Raw genomic sequence first — 11,623 nt, 5'->3', positions numbered from 1 at the left:
GTAGTCGTCAATTGGTCAGAGCAACTTGCTCTAATGCAGGTAATGGATCCACTGTGGTCCTTTCATCTTCGGGACCATGTGCGGGAGATGGGAGAGGAACCCTTCTGGAGGAGAAAACAACTCTAACACACATAAGGGCGAGGGAAAGCAAACCTAAACTAATTCTCAAAAGTGCGGTTCGACTGAAATGTTGAGGAAATCGGAGATGTTTTAGCATATTGCGTAGATTTGTGAAAGCCTCCGAATGAATGATGGTTTGGTTATTCACATTTCATCTATAATACTCAAGTATTTTTAAGAGACATATATTACATTTATTCATTCATCAGATTATTTTATCCAAAGCAGCATGCCTGTAATTGTATTTCATTTCTCTTGTATTATCACTTTAGGAAGAACTCAACCTTTTGATATCCACTGTGGATCTTTTAAATGTGTGGTTCATATAAAAGAGAGCACAATTTCATATGTCTAGATTGGTAGCAGAACATGAAAGCACACACAATAAAACTCTAATTTTGTTTTGAGAATTTAATTGTTCCATGCTAGGCCCAACAGCAATCCAGATTTTCCGCTTGGCCTCTTCCCAACTATAGGGTGGTTAGCGGCGCCCGCTCAATGGAAAGCCTCCAGTCATCAGGATTTGTAGATAGTTCTGTTTCTTCAGCAGATTCCAAAATCACAAAACTATAGCCCTAGCTGATTGGCTGTGTTTTTGCCTGTTCTTTTGTTTCAGAGCTCTGCTTGGCCTTTCCCCTGTTCTCTCTATTCACCCGCTAAACGCTAGTGCTAAGAGCTGCTGGAAAGCTGCCTGTACTGCCATTATAGGGCCCTGGCGTATTTTATTTAGACTTTATTAAGGGGTTTGATAAAGGTAAGTGTGACTACTTTTAATAGTCAGATTATCAGATTTTTTGTTGGAACAGTGACTTTGGTGACAGATTTGTTTGTGTTTGGCTGTTTTTGGCATCAATATACATTTGGAAAACCCTCCAAGAATATAATGACAACATTAACGTCAGATGTAAAATAATAATGTAGTGTTGTTGACTCTGAATTAGCTGCTCAGATAACTATAGATAAAGATATTTCAAAAGTATTTCATATTTCATAAAAAATATTATTTGATTAAATTGAGAACTGAGTTGAAAAGTTTTTAATTTATTCAAATATTGTTTTATTATTATTAAAATACTGTCAATTTCAGAACCTTTTTGCTGCCCAATATTAGACAACGTGTTAAAAAATTATGATTTTATAAGTTTCATTTAGTGTACTATGTAACTTTTTGTTTAAAATTGACAAATAATTTATAATGAGCGAGTACATCATGAATCCATCTTCCAAACCGTGTTTTTGTCTTATCCTAAATCATACGGTTGCATTCGCCTATAAAAGTGTTTATATTCGGACTACTTTAGACCGAGCTGGATGACAACCGTTGCGGAGTAGCCCAGTACCTGCGTGATTCGTAGACATTAATAAACAGAGAGAAGAACTCCGGCTACAATGTTCTTTCGCAAGACGCATGCAGTTTTATTAACCGCTAGAGCGCCAAAAGTTACATAGTGTCCCTTTGAAAACAAATAAAAAATGTAATTTTCATTTAATCAAATTTCAGAGTTTGAGTCACCAAACTGTACAAAATAGATGTTTTTTTCCCCCCAACCAATTACAATATGGCGCCCTCTACTGAATGGTGCTTTTTTTTTTTACCTCACCTTACTTACCTATCTCGTTTTATATCTGTTTATACAATACTGAAAAAAATCGCAGGCTAATGAAATAATATGTGATTATATTTACATCAAGAGAATATTTTGCAAAAGGAATATAAAGCACATTAATTCAAGAACAAACTTGATAAACCAACATGTTGCTTCTTCTCAGTGAGCATTGACCTATTTACAATAACTAAATCTTTTCCAGCCAGTTCACCTGAAAACTGTTAGCCTTAACCTGAAAAGAAGAAAGAGAGAGTGTGAGTGAGTAGCCTCCTGATACTGACCTCTCAGCTCACTCAGAGGAAGTAATGTGTTCATTACAATGCAATTACAGACACTTACATGCCTCCGAGTGAAGTGCAGTGCTATTGAGAGGAGTCTGCACCAGTCCCTTGATGCTAACACAACCCTGACATTCATGTGTGTGTGTGTGTGTGTGTGTGTGTGTGTGTGTGTGTGTGTGTGTGTGTGTGTGTGTGTGTATCAGTGCACGTGTCCAATGTGTGCTTGTTTATAAATGTGTGTGCTTTTGTTTTTAGTCTGTCTGTAGGTGCAGAATGTACAGCTTCATGGGAGGAGGGCTGTTTTGTGCAGGAGTGGGCAAAATACTCCTGATTGTTTCCACAGCAACAGATTATTGGATGCAGTACCGTCATTCAAACAACTACATGCATCAGGGGCTGTGGAGATACTGCATGCCAGGGAAATGCTTCACACACACCGACAGCATTGGTGAGATTTACGGTTCAGCAGAGTCATTAACAAACAGAAGAACAAAAACTGAATTTTATCAAACCTACTTAAGTTGCATGAAATGCACATTTGACTTGTGTTTTAAAGTTGTTCTCTAGACCTTCAATTCCACTTTGACTCCATTATTCATGCATTACAAAGAAGCTGGTGATGACATGGCCTTTGACCTTCTGACTTCACAGCATACTGGGATGCTACACGAGCGTTCATGATCTTGTCTCTGTTGGCCTGCTTCTTTGGCATCATCATCGGTATCATGGCCTTCATCCACTACTCTTCCTTTGACAGGTTTGATAAAAGCTTTGCTGCAGGCATTCTGTTCTTCATCTCATGTAAGTTGCCTTTTCTTCTGCCTATTTAATCTTGAAAAATAATAACTTTTGAAATAATTCGTCATTTAAATGCTGATTCAAATGTGATATTTGTTGCAAGTAATCAGAGAAATAGACATGTCACTTGTTTTGTGGACACTTGCTTTGCAATTATAATTAAAGGGTTAGTTCTCCCCAAAATAAAAATTCTTCCATTAATTACTCACCCTAATGTCCTTCCAAACCTGTAAGACTTTCGTTCATCTTTGGAACACAATTGAAGATATTTTTGATGAAATCTGAGAGTTTTCTGTTCCTCCATTGACAGCTATGCAACTACCACTTTGATGCTAAATTGATTGTAAAACAAATCCATATGAATTGAGCGGTTTAGTCTAAAATTTCTGAAGAGAGACGATGGCTTTATATGATTTCACAAATGCTTTTATTCACATATAAACATTCATCAACTCACACATCAGTTGTGGTAAATGGACACTCAAGCATGTTCGCTTGAAGTGCGAGAACCAATGAGGTTCATTCTCGTGTTACGCAGCACATTTGAGCTTCAGCAAGAACCAATGAGGTTCATTCTCATGTTACACAGCGTGTTTGAGCTTCAGCAAGAACCAATAAAGTACATTCAGGTTCAGTTGAGCTTCTGTTTATGTTCGCTGATCAATGTTTATGTCAATAAAAGCCTAAATTAAATCTGTTCTTCATATAAAGTGATCAAGTCTCTTCAAAAAATTTTTGACTAAACCACTTGATTAATATGGATTAGTTTTACGATCTCTTTATGAACTTTTTGAAGCGTCAAAGTGGTAGTTGCATAGCTTTCAACGGAGGGACAGAATGAAAGCTCTCAGATTTCATCCAAAAGAAACGACATGAGGGTGAGTAATTAATGACAGAATTTTTGTTTTGGGGTGAACTATCCCTTTAAATAAATTAACCTGCAATTTGTGGAACATGGAAATTATGATGTGTTAAATAAAAAATATGAAAAATACTACAATATTAAATATTTCTATTTAATCATTTTGTTCATTTTGTTTATTTATTTATTTAATCACATCTTATTTTTATTTAATCCTGTTCTCTCCTTTTCCCCCCACAAGGCTTTTTTGTATTTCTGGCCATGGCTGTGTACACAGGAGTTACAATAAATTACTATGGTAAACGCTATGGTAACTGGAGGTTCTCCTGGTCTTACATCATTGGCTGGGTGTCTGTTGTGCTCACTTTCTTTTCAGGTAATGATAGTTGTTAAAAAAAACGCACCTTTAAATTATCTACTTCATTTGTTTATATTTTTCACACAAAAATATAAAAAATTCATATTATTTAAATGTAGCCTAGTGTACTTATACACACTCAACTTTTTTTTATTTTTTTATTTTTTATTATTGTTTAAATCTTATTAAGGGAGGTAAATTGCTTTTGAATCTGTTTATACTGAACTAAACAACACAAACTGTTTTTTACTTCAATAATATGTGGTTGTTGTTGTTGTTGTTGTTGTTGTTTTTTTTTTGTTTTTTAGGTATTTTGTATATGTGTGCATACCGGATGCATGAATGCCCCAGAACCTCGAATCCTCACTAGAAGACTGGGCTTTATTATCACCAATATTGGAAGCCACTCTAGCACCAAAACACCATTAGGTCATAAAAAAAAGAACAAAGAAATTGTTAAATAAAGAATTATAGATAGTATAACAATGTGTGAACACTAACAATCTTTTTGTCTATATTATGAAAAACTGTACAAAACAACTGGTGGAGAATCTGAACATCAAATTAAAAAAACATTCAAAATAATATACATCTTTCTATTTATTTCTCCTTCAATCCTTTCTTCATGTGTTTCTTTTGTAATTTCGTTCACAATGGGGTTCTGCAGTCATCCAAAGAAAATTCAATACAATAAACATTGATGCTATCCAGAATATAAAATATACGTGGTTTTATGTAAGAGTGATCAGATCATTTTCATGTTTTTTAACGGTAGCCTACTTCGTGTGTGCAAAGTATCAAACTATATTTTAAGATACATAAGGACTTGGCATTACACAATAAGTTAGTCTAGTTGGTAAACTGCTCTTAGGTGCGCGAGCTAATGCCACAAGCTTCTTACAGAAAAGCACCACTTGGGTGTGACGCAGTGGCGTGCTGTCTCCCAATTTCACTTGATTAAATGGCTATTAAAAGCTGCTTAACTGCCTCTGCATGTGTGCGGATTCTATCGACTTCTCAAGTAAAGGCGATTCCATCACCATTAGTACATTTACTTTCGCATTTTGCCATAAAAGCAACTTGTTTCCCGTGATTCGTTAGCAGTGTGGACCGCAGGTGCCAGTTAATAAAAGGTTTCGATTGCAGTGCTCCAAAATCACATTACATCGTTTGAGTAAATTTGCATATACACTGCACTAAATCATTTTCTTAATCGACATTTTATATTGTTTTCAGGAACAGTAAAAAAATAAAATGCTTAAGCATCACTGAAACGAGATAAATTGACCGCATAAGATAGGCCTATAGGATCATTTTACTTGTTTTGAACATAAACCCCACAAAATGGTTAATTTAAAACAAAAACATTTGATAGGAATCTCATGCTGTAGCGGCCTGCTTATAGGCTAGGCAACTTTACAAATACAAATGAATAAATCAGTAAGATCATTGCATGTGTTCGTGAGAGATATGCCCATTAAATGAAACTCATTCAAACTGAGCAACTCCTATTGTAATTTAGAGGATCTTCTATTTTCGTAGAAGAGATACTGATGAAGCCGTATTTCACATTTGCAGGAATACTGTTTTCGTGACCAATTAAATCTATTAATTAATTTGTTCTCTAACCCATCAGATCAAATGGAAATCCTGCGGTCGAGGATTACTACTTTCGCTCTAACATCCAACCTAATTACCTAATAGTATTGCTGCAAGACTTCTGCCAATAATGAAACACTTTTACCATTAGCCCCCGTGATTGCAGATGTGATGACAACACGATATCAACAAATTACCGCTCCATCAGTTGAGACGGAACTGAAGCACACTTGTATCCTCGCAGATTTCAATATCTACAATTAAATCCCATTTCATAGAAGCCCTGTTGCCCTGTACCGTAACATGAAATAATAATAAAAATTATACCACACACATGCTCACCAATAAATGAAATAAGAAAACGCCAAGAAATTAGAACCACAGACACAGTTCTCCATTAAACATTATAGGCTATAGGCTAGGCTACTTCAGCAGTCACGTTGTTAACGATAGCCTACGTCTAGAAAAAGCATTTGACTTTTTCACAAAAGTACTAAGTGGTGAGTTGTTACCTTTATGATTTGTAAATACCCCATCATACTCTAATTAGTTTTTGTTTTGTTTTTTGTTTTCGTTTTTTTGGTTTATAGCCTACAGAAATCAGAGTTAGCATGCAGCGAGAGGGAAAATTTAAATGCTAACGGTCGTAACTGACAGAAGCGGCATTGGAAACCATTTAAAATGTCAAACACTGTCACACATATGTAGGCCTATGTCCTCAACACATAATTGTTTATTTATGTAGGGTTATATTAATTATTTTTGTAACAATAGGCTACAGAACTCTCGAAGATTTAAATCGCTAAAGCATTCGTAACTGACAAGTTAGTTGTAGCTGATGTAATCCGTTTTAAATAGCCTACAACAAGCTTATTATTATTATTATTATTATTATTATTATTATTCTAACCACGATAATTTGTGATGTTGGGTTATTTTAAAAATGAGATAACAATCCAACAAACAGGGTTAAATCAGAACTCGCGGAGACCATTTAAATTGTAACAGTCGTAACAGGAGCTTCAAATGGATTGTAACAGGTGCATGCGGTTCTTTAAACGCAATCAGCCGCAGTGTTAGTCCTTTGTTAAGGTTCTTGACAGGTCCACGCGCCTTTTAAGTCAGTGTAGCCTACAGTGAAAGTGCAGGCTTATGTCTGAGTGACTGTGGCGGGAACAAGGCTCTTGTAGCGAGGCTTTTTCAGCACCACGGGGATCGGGCGACCCTGTCCCTGCCGTTCCTCCCGCCGCCCGCATAATTAATCCATAAAGAACTCATTCCATTCTCCGCCCAGCCCTCGCGCTATTGGCTGAGTGCTAATCTACTTCCTGATTTGCTGCTGTCAGTCTCGATCCAAATAAATAGTAATGTATACCTGTACCAGCGTGCACAGGTTGCCAACGAAGACTACGTTTCCGCTTTTAAGCTCCTGAAGACTGGGACCAACTGAGTGATTTTGTTTGCGACACAGGCATCTAAAAAGCCTCACGGAATTGCTCGTGTTTTCTACAAAAAGTTTTGAAATGAATCTGAACTACACATCTCCGGTCCCCCAGATGCCGACTCAAAGGTCAACGTCGTTCTTCATTGAAGATATTTTACTACATAAGCCTAAACCTTTGCGAGAGGTGTTTCCCTCGCCCTTTTCAAACTCTCTTGCCTCCCGGATGCCTCTTTTAGAGTATGGATATCCCCTTATGCCTACACCGATCCTGGCTCCTCATCCGCATCATCCACTACACAAACCTGAACACCATCCGTACTTTTTCGCATCCGGTAAGTAGCATACGCTAAATTTAAACTCAAACACATATTTAAACATATTTTTGTGCATTTAATGCATGTATTGGTGCTCACAAATTGGTGTATTTTTGTAAATATATGACCGCTATAACATAAACATCTAAAAATCATTAAAATGCAGGCCTACATGCCAGTTAATATTTTAAAAAACATTCCATAAACTGAACCCTAATTGTTAGTTAAAAATAGGCCTATGCTGCAAATTAACCTAAATGTGATTCTTGTTGAAACATTTAAAGTAAAAATTATAATTTAATGTGGTTCAATATATCTGACTAGATTTTATTTTTAAGACAATATTTTTAGTTAGAATTCGAAAGAATGAATCCTTAGTAACAGTTGTACGTATTTTTACAGTGAAAGGTGATATTCATAGATTAAAGAACCATGTTATTTCAATATTAATAGCCTTACTAATAATAATAATAACAACTGTATGATTTTATTTATTAAAAATCACCTATCGATAAAAAAATCGGTATTTTTCTATCCGATGTTTAAAAATAATTTCTACTAAAACAATGTCTTATTTTTTCCAACTTATATTGTGTTTTATTTTTTACTTTTTTCTACTTTAAACAAATTTTTTTAATTCACTTGGGTCCTTAAAAACGGTTGAAATATAAACGTAAAAAGTTTACTGTAAGGCTGCAAGATATTGAAGAATGAATGATTATCAATATGTTTCCATTGCAAAAGGAATGCAGATGCCTGCGTTATTTCAACATCATCCGGAATTACCAGGGAAGCACTGCAGACGCAGAAAGGCCAGAACGGTGTTCTCAGACTCACAGTTATCAGGACTCGAGAAAAGGTTCGAGATCCAGAGATATCTATCCACACCTGAGCGCGTGGAACTGGCTACGGCGCTCAGTCTATCGGAAACACAGGTAATGACGTTAAATATTGTTTAAGAATCCAGACATAATTTTCAAGATCTTATATGTGTTTACATACAATTTAAACGAGTTTATTAAGGCATGTCCATCGTTTGCCTTATACGCAGGTAAAGACCTGGTTTCAGAACCGAAGGATGAAGCATAAAAAACAGCTGAGGAAAACACAAGACGACCAAAAAGCCCCAAATGATGTAGACAGATCGCTGGAGAACACGAGCGAGAGCGAAATGCACGAGAAAAGTACAGACGGTAAAAACGGCATGAGTCCGGACAGATACACGCTGGACGACAATGAAGATGATGTCGATATTGAAGATGACATTTGCTCTCCTGAACATTTACTTTAGTATTATCACCCTCATGAACAATAACAACAAAAAATTACATATTAATTTCAATTTTTTTTTTAGATAGGAAATTATATATAGTTTTTTTTTTTTTTTTACATCAGTCTTTATAGCTATACGGTTCAAGCGCTTAAGATTTTTTTGGACACCTTAAGGACAAAAATAATGCGTGGTCATTCAGCATTATTATTATTATTATCATTATCATTTATCACAATAGTTATGGCTTTGTGACTTACGACTCTGATCATTTTTTGTAAATGTGGAATTAATGGTACGTAATGTACTGACAATCTGTAAATAGATTTATGATATTTACTTGCTAAATAATCATTCAAGAAATGTAACAATTAATTTTCATTCCAATTGAAGTGTAACATTTTACATTTCCAGCACTTTCGCGGGATGATATTGGTTGTTTTGTTTGGCATGTGGACTGACATATTTATGAATTCTAAAACTGTGACTTGTCATTTGTTAAAACTAATAATGTATATAAACAATGTATATTGAGTGAATTATCTAAAATAATCCTTAAACGAGCAGCGTCTTCTTTCTTTGTGCTTTGAAAGCCTATGAATTCAAGATTTCATTCAATTCATGAAAGCTGCGCGTAATTACAATTTCGAGCACTAACACTCTTAAAATAAAGGTTATTTATTGTCATCGATGGTTCTTTGAAGAAACTTTCACATGGTATCTTTCCATTGCACAAAAGTTTCTTTAAAGTGTAAAGGCAAAGTGTAAAGTTTCTTTAAAGGGGGGAGTTCTGTAGATTATTAAAATGTTCTTGACAATGAGAAAAAAATGGTTCTTTTAAGAACTGATCACTGAAAGGTTCTTTGGGGAACCAAAAATGGTTCTTCAATGGCATCGCTGAGAAAACCCCATTTTGGAACTTTTATGTTTAAGTGAAGAGTAACGAATGGTACTAATTATCACATTACAACAGTAATTATAACATTAACAAAATAAGAGTAATATTGGCCGTATAAAAATAATAAGAGAGCGCGTGGACTAAAATCAATCGATTTGTCAATAAACAACTGCTTGCATCACAAAATGGCACATTTATCTCTGATTTTTGTTTCTCATCTATTATTGATTTAATAAGCTTTTCTTTATTATTTATACAAACTTAATACATACATAATGGGACGGACTCACTTTAAGCAGCCTATTGTTCTCAGTGGTTAGTTTTTAAGGAATAAATCCCTGTTCTCGACCGTGCAGCAGAGATCTGAGCCTGAATGTATGATGAGCATATTTTTGTATTGTGGGTTTGGAATTGGTCGTTGATCATTGGAATTGTTCTTGGACAATCAATAGACATCAATTTGTCCTTTGTAAACTCACATTGTATATAGCCTATTATTGACTATTCCTTCACCTATGATATGTTAAATTCAGTTTTATAATGCCTCTACTGAGTAGGCATTATGTCTTCACTATGGGCTTGGTGTTATGTTAGGGTTAGGGTCGTAATTTTCCGCGATTTAAAAAAAAGACTTGGCCATGCATTTTATTACAATTACTCGTTTAAGAAGAATTTCTGTCCATGATTTTCATATTTCAGGCCTCGTTGTGCAGTTATCAAACCGTCAATGTTTTTACAACACTAAAGATGTGTAGGCTATCCACCTTGTTTTTCGCGCGGTCATTTGTACCTTGAATGTGTCTGGCTTCCGGTGTCATTTAGATTTTGCCTGTACAAAAAATACTGCAATTTTTTATATAAAAAAATTTATATTGCAAACTTTAAATTGTTATCATATTATTTTAATTTCATTATCATGAAACACAACGGTTAGTAGCACACATATATAGGCTAAGTTTAAACCGTTTAAGCCACTTTGTTATTCTTCTAGTTATTTACCAATAGCTAGGCGCGAATCGGAAGTTTAGCACGTATTTTAATATATATTCCAAAATAAGGTGGATAATAATAATAAAAAAAAAATACAGTAGCGTATTTTCTGAGGTAGGCTACCGTCGATGCAGACAGCGATCGCACGTGTTGCTATGGTTACCTACCCATTCAACCCCGATTTCTGTGCGCGAAACGCTGTTGACACGAACTATATGCGCGCGAACTTATACACATGTGTAAAAAAAAAAAAAAAAAAAAAAAGGATACATATCTTTTTAATCTCTTTGAGTTGGGATAGGTGTTGATTAGGGAGGCCACAAACTAATTCGCTCTTCAATTTTAATAAAAAAAAAAATACATTTACTCGTCTTAAAGCATACTTTAAGACTCAACAGGTGTCCTTAAATAACCAAACATGAATTTCTATAGAAAATAAATCTAAAGCTGAAATTTTTAGATAAAATATCTACAATGTTAACGTGTAGCAAGGGGTTGCTCACGTTTATTTGTAGCGTTATGGCAACAGTCCTTTAAATAATAATAATAAAAAAAATCTAACAGGGTATGTGGCACACTTCCATCCTTTGAAAAGCAATTCATGTCGTTTTCAAAACGTGATTCTGATTTAGCCGGGGGAAATAAAACACTGCAAGAGAATAGGCCGTGCGGAAGGTGATCAATTAAAAGATTAAGCGTTTTGCAACACATGGACGCATCTGCATGTTGCTCTAATAGCAGAGCCATCAGCTCATTTTCAGGGGCCTGCCGCCTCCTTCAGCACTGTCCACAGATCAAAGCCTGCCTCAGTCTCCCAATCCGTAAAAAGGGATGCTAATTCATCCTCCTTCATGTGCGGTTGAGAGAGACCCCTTCAATTAACTGATTTCAATGGCAGGAAACACAGAAAGAGAGAGGAAAAAAAGATGCAAAGAGAGTCGGTCTGGAAAGGCAACATTTCTCATTAATTCAAAAGGTCCAGCATTTATTAGCCTCGCCTCTGAGGCTTAACACTGAAAACGCAGAGTATCAAAGCAGACATGATGGGTTAAATAGAGGCTATAATCTAATTAAAATATTAC

The 11,623-nt window shown here is 35.4% G+C and overlaps 2 protein-coding genes across 2 annotated transcripts; both read left to right on the top strand.

The window, feature by feature from the left end:
• Window positions 1-2,281: 2,281 nt before the first annotated feature.
• Window positions 2,282-4,396, top strand: lim2.1 (lens intrinsic membrane protein 2.1; the record flags this gene model as incomplete). Its single annotated transcript, XM_081353776.1, has 4 exons — window positions 2,282-2,456; window positions 2,660-2,809; window positions 3,910-4,044; window positions 4,335-4,396. The coding sequence occupies 4 exons, from the start codon at window positions 2,282-2,284 to the stop codon at window positions 4,394-4,396; spliced, it is 522 nt and encodes a 173-aa protein (XP_081209902.1).
• Window positions 4,397-7,148: 2,752 nt separating this feature from the next.
• bsx (brain-specific homeobox) lies at window positions 7,149-9,198 on the top strand (the record flags this gene model as incomplete). The annotated part of the gene is made up of 3 exons (XM_081354192.1): window positions 7,149-7,401; window positions 8,128-8,318; window positions 8,435-9,198. The coding sequence occupies 3 exons, from the start codon at window positions 7,149-7,151 to the stop codon at window positions 8,672-8,674; spliced, it is 684 nt and encodes a 227-aa protein (XP_081210318.1). The 3' UTR covers window positions 8,675-9,198.
• Between the last annotated feature and the right edge of the window lie 2,425 nt (window positions 9,199-11,623).

This window comes from Scardinius erythrophthalmus (genome assembly GCF_964197995.2).
Source record: "Scardinius erythrophthalmus genome assembly, chromosome: 23".
In the NCBI taxonomy this organism is placed as follows: Eukaryota; Metazoa; Chordata; class Actinopteri; order Cypriniformes; family Leuciscidae; genus Scardinius; species Scardinius erythrophthalmus.
The sequence above is the reverse complement of the archived record's forward strand: the minus strand, read 5'-3'. Positions and strand labels throughout refer to the sequence as shown.